This window comes from Triticum dicoccoides, chromosome 2A, assembly GCF_002162155.2.
Source record: "Triticum dicoccoides isolate Atlit2015 ecotype Zavitan chromosome 2A, WEW_v2.0, whole genome shotgun sequence".
In the NCBI taxonomy this organism is placed as follows: domain Eukaryota; kingdom Viridiplantae; phylum Streptophyta; class Magnoliopsida; order Poales; family Poaceae; genus Triticum; species Triticum dicoccoides.
In genome coordinates this window covers 714,661,970-714,667,372 of record NC_041382.1, presented here as the reverse complement: position 1 = coordinate 714,667,372, position 5,403 = coordinate 714,661,970, and the positions used below count along the sequence as shown (strand labels likewise).

At 49.6% G+C, this 5,403-nt stretch overlaps 1 protein-coding gene across 1 annotated transcript; it reads left to right on the top strand.

The window, feature by feature from the left end:
- The first annotated feature begins 722 nt into the window (after positions 1 to 722).
- LOC119356518 (peroxidase 64-like) lies at positions 723 to 2,091 on the top strand. Its single transcript, XM_037623480.1, has one exon. The coding sequence runs from the start codon at positions 908 to 910 to the stop codon at positions 1,898 to 1,900; it is 993 nt and encodes a 330-aa protein (XP_037479377.1). The 5' UTR covers positions 723 to 907; the 3' UTR covers positions 1,901 to 2,091.
- The last annotated feature ends 3,312 nt before the right edge of the window (positions 2,092 to 5,403 follow it).

Genomic DNA, 5,403 nt, shown 5'->3' with positions numbered 1-5,403 from the left:
TTCAGGGGAGAAGGAAGATGCGCAACACCTGGCTGCCGGTGGCGCCGGCAAGGCCTCGACCAGTAACGAGTCATAGCCGGCAGAGACGAGTTAGAAGGTTGATGGGTGTAGATGTAGTCTACGTCGGAACTGAAGGTCAATGTCGCTTAGAGGGAAGGCCTTGGACGATGGCAAGTTCAACTGTGTGTGCGGTTGTGGTTGTGGTAGGAGGGTGGTGGTGGGTGGTGGGTTTGGGGGGTGGGGGGAGGAAGGGACGTTGTCGGCCGCAGGTGATGGAGGAGGGAGAAGAGAAGGGACCAACTCGAGGTATAAGATGACGGAGCCTCATCCAACAGTTACTCACTCCGTTCGGAATTACTTGTCGCAGAAATGGATGTATCTAGATGTATTTTAGTTCTAGATACATATATCCGAGATAAGTAATTCTGAACAGAAGGAGTACTTATTTGTAACCAGCCCCCAATTGTAAGAATGGTAATTGACAATGATAGTGAGCGCGGTCGTGGTGACAAATGTAAAAATCCTTCAGATTTCACCATTGAATGAAAATGACCTGTTAATGTACCTGTTTTTTTTCGTGGTTGTAAATGTAGCTGTTGCAACAGAGGGTTGTGCCTTTGACTACTGTGATGTACCCACGCATTGTGTCCATACTGCCGGCCTATCTGATGTACCCACGCATTGCACCCAGCCTCTCTTGTATACATACCACTTGGAGTACCACAGCCCAGATAGATAGCTTGGCTGGGCATACATCACATGCATGCGTTGCACTCACAGATTTGGTTCATTGATTGTTCGATTAGGCCACCACCATGCGGCGGCGATCGGATATATCCTCCTAGCTAGCTCACCCTCTCTGCCAGACACATGCAGCAGCAGCTGGTCAGACTAGCCAGCACACTTAATGGCGCCGCAGCTGCATCCTGATCGCTGCCGCACCTGGCCACGGGCGCCGCTCGGCTCAGTGCTTCTAGCGCTAGCTATAGTGAGCCTGGGCGGCGGTGATGCCCTGAGCCTGGACCACTACCGGCAGAGCTGCCCGAGGGCGGAGGCGGCCGTGGCGGCGGCGGTCCGGCAGGCCGTGGCCAAGGACCGCACCGTGCCGGCCGGCCTGCTCCGCCTGCATTTCCACGACTGCTTCGTCCGGGGCTGCGACGCCTCCGTCCTCATCGACTCCACGGCCGGCAACACCGCGGAGAAGGACGGCCCGCCCAACGCCTCGCTGCACGCCTTCTTCGTCGTCGACAACGCCAAGCAGGCCGTGGAAGCCATGTGCCCGGGCGTCGTCTCCTGCGCCGACATCCTCGCGCTCGCCGCCAGGGACGCCGTCGCGCTCTCCGGCGGCCCGTCCTGGTCGCCGCTGCTGGGGCGCGGGGACGGGCGGGTGTCGCTGGCCAGCGACACCACCTCTTTGCTGCCGGGGCCCGGGGCCAGCTTCGACCAGCTCAGGCAGGCGTTCCACGCGCTGGGGATGTCGGTCAAGGACCTGGTGGTGCTCTCCGGCGGCCACACGCTGGGGTTCGCGCACTGCTCCTCCTTCCAGGGCCGCATCCACGGCTTCCGGCCCGGCGCCGACGTGGACCCGGCGCTGAACCCGTCCTTCGCGGCCGCGCTGCGCAGGGCGTGCCCGGCCAACAACACGGCCCGGGGCGCCGGGTCGGGGATGGACTCCTCGTCCGCCACCTTCGACAACGCCTACTACCGGATGCTGCAGAGCGGCCGCGGGCTGCTGTCCTCCGACGAGGTGCTGCTGACGCACCCCAAGACGCGGCGGTTCGTGGCGCTGTACGCGGCGCGGCAGGACGCCTTCTTCAGGGCGTTCGTGAGCTCCATGCTGAGGATGAGCGCGCTCAACCAGCCCGGCGAGGTCCGAGCAAACTGCCGGCGACACAACTGAAGCAAGCAGTGGATCCCCTCCTCCTCCCTCCTCTGTCTCTGCCACATAACTGTATTTCGTTCTGATATTCCGGTACGTAGTAACTGTGTGTAACTGTGGCCGGCAATCTACAGACATTCTAGTTGAAAAAGGGCCTACAAGGGAATATCTTGTTTCCTTCAAATAATACTTCTAGACATTTTTCACAAGCTTATATTACTCAAGAAAGTTAAGAGTAAAAGAGAGGTGTGTGGTAGAAAATGGTTGGTCTATTGTAAACTACATGTGGAGAAAGTGCAAGACCATATTAGCCACATTCAGAATAGTAATCACAACTATTTGGGCCATAAGATTCAGAATGAGATAACTTCTCCTCTTGCAAATACCATAAAAGATGCCAAATATTTCTTTATAATTCTAGGTTGTCCCCTTGGTGTTAGCCATGAGAAACAATTGACTTCAATTATGATGTGAGCAAACATGCCGAACACAATGAATCTTTTCCTAGAGTTTTCCAACATGGATGATATATTAGGAGTGTGACTTTTCGACAACTATTTTCTTTTTTGAAAAGGAGGACAACTCCGAGCTCTGCATCAGAACGATGCACACAATCATATATTATTAATAATGCTAAATCCAGCAGACGAACAACCTCAACCCGGAAATAAAGTAGAAAACAAACCCTGAGGCGGCATACCTCGCGACAATAACTCTCCTAGATAACCACTAACCCTATGTTACAAGACACATTAGAAATAAAAAAAACACAACTTCTAGGCTACGCCTTTAAGAAGGAATCATCGCACATGTGCAGATGGCTGCTCAAAAGTGAGAGAGGGTGAAATATTTTGGGGCTTAAGTCTCAATTTTTTGAGAAGTTAACGTCTTGAGGGTTCGGCAACGTGTGACTTAACTCTTCAGAACTTTTTTCTTTGAGGAGTTAGCCTTTTTTTAGAGTTCGATTAGAGATGCCCTAAGGGCCTCTATGTTTCGCATGATTACAAACAAAGCGGGAATGAAAAAAGCACAAGATTGCATTGGCATGCCTTAAGGGCCTCTTTGATTCGTACATGGTTTTGTTTGCGTTGAAGTGTGTTTGTTTGCACCGTAGAAAAGACACAAAATTATTTGTAAATATGTTTGAGTGGATGTAAATTTTGATATGAGATATTGCAATGAATTCCTCATGGAAAATTTCTAAGGGATTCAATCATGCGAACCAGACAAACAACATAGAAAATAGTAATAATGCGAATCATACAAACAACATAGGAAAATATATTAAGGACACTGATCCCCTAAAGTTCCCACGGAAATCCTTTAAATCAAAGACCCCTAAAAGTTCGGTAGCGTCTACACTCTTACACCGCAGATCGAACTGTTGGTTTTTTCCTTTTAAAAAGAGAAGCAAGGGCCGGAGCACATTGTGGGTGCTTCCCACACGCAATGTCCCTCTCTTTTGGTCGGCTGAATTGCCGAGGGTCCAAAGCAGTTCATGGAGGCGACATCGGCGACGCATGGCGGCAGACAGATGTGCTACCTCACATGCGTGTATATGCTGTACGAGGATCAGAGGACGGGTTCATTCGATCAGGAGCCATCGATCAGAACAAAGGTTGCATTCCATAACTACGGAATGCTTCCGGCCGTTTGCGTGGTCATGCTGCTTCATGCCTTGCAGTATTATCATCTTGACATGAAGGTTGCGGGGTGCATTTCGCATTCTTGATTTCTGTAGTATCTCGTCATTGCGGCGTGCGGTGCAGGTACAGGGATACACCTCCCATACTTAGGGTGTGTTTGATTGTCTGCATGAGGCTCAATTAGGTCCGTGTGGGAAGGAAAAAACTGTTTGATTGCCTGGTTTCACAGTTGGGCCTGCATCACACGTTTTTTAAAGCATCTTTGGGGCTGGCTTGCTGAAAACGCTCAGATCAGCAGTTTCTTGCGAGTCAGGCCGAGGCGACACTACTAGGAAAAGAGTTATAGATAGGATTGATACTAATGGCGCACCATGGAAGCAGTGCGCCACTACTATATACTAATGGCGCACGGGTTGGTGATGCGCCATTAGTGTGGAAGACACTAATGGCGCACCAGAAACAGGGTGCGCCACTAGTATTAAATTATTATTTTTTCCATTTTTCCATACATAATAATGGCGCATCAGGTTGAAGTGCGCCATTACTAGTTCTAAGTAGTAATGGCGCACCAAGCAGACAGTGCACCATTACTGTAAAAAAATTATTCTTTTTTTTTTTTGCAAAACTACCAATGACGCATCGTTTCACAGTGCGCCATTACTAGTTTAAACTAGTAATGGCGCACTATTACCCGGTGTGCCATTAGTATATATATTTATTTATTTTTACTTTTTTGCAAAACTACTAATGGCACACCACCTGTAGGTGCGCCATTAGTAACCAGCGCATTTGCTGGTGGTGCGTCATTAGTAACCTGGGACCCCAACAAGATATTTTGGACAGCCCCACACCTAACCACTCACTTTCTCCACTTCATTCCCTCCACCTCCTCCAAGCTTTCGGCCATCTCCTCCTCATCACCTCATTTTCATTATAGATTCATCAAAATTAAATGGTGAAATTACCTTTTTTTGATAGGTAAGTAAGGGGAAAGCTATCTTCATGATGTAGATCTACTTTTTTTCTCCCTAACTCGCTCCAACAACGTGCACATGCACTTTTTGTGGCCTAGCTAGATCTATGTATGTTTGTGGTGTTGCATGTGTTTGTGGTGTTGCATATATGTTTGTGTTTGAAGGTACCGGTATTTGAAATGCGATAGTTGCCAATATTTGGCCGGAATGTTTTGATTCATTTCCGTTTCGGTGAGAATTTTGGCACTATGCATTCTTTTTGGTCCTATTTTTAGGGAAGGTCATGCCAAATTTTTTCTTGGTTCTAAAATATTGTTTTGCTCTACCCCGCAGGCGACCATGGTCCGCACGATGACTGAAGGCATCGTGAATAGGTTTTTGAGCTCCGCGAAGGCCGAGATGCTTCAAAAGAACGAGACGGAGATAAGATGTCCGTGTCGAAGATGCAAGCTGAAGAGCCTTATTGCGGACCCGGATTCCGGGCAGGTGCGGGACCACCTGCTCTTGCGTGGTTTCATGGATGGCTATCAGTGGCAAGGTGATGAAGATGACTATGAAGTCGTCCATGGGGGCCGGGCAAGAAATAAGGAAGGGCAACAAGACAAGTACCACCGCGGCGAAGGCGGACGAGAAGACGAAGAATCTCCAGGACATGATCACGACGGTGATGCTGTACACAGTCATCATGTAGAAGATGTCGTACATGATGATGAGGAAGATCAAGACGAAGTGCATGATCATGAAGATGAAGATGCCGGAGCAGACGACGATGGAGGCTGGGTGCAGGACCCTCATATTCAAGAGCTGCTTCTCAAGCAGACGGATAACGCAAGAGCTGCCGCCCAAGAGAAAGCCAAGCTGGATCAACTGGAGATAGACGCGGTTACTCCATTGTATGAAGGAT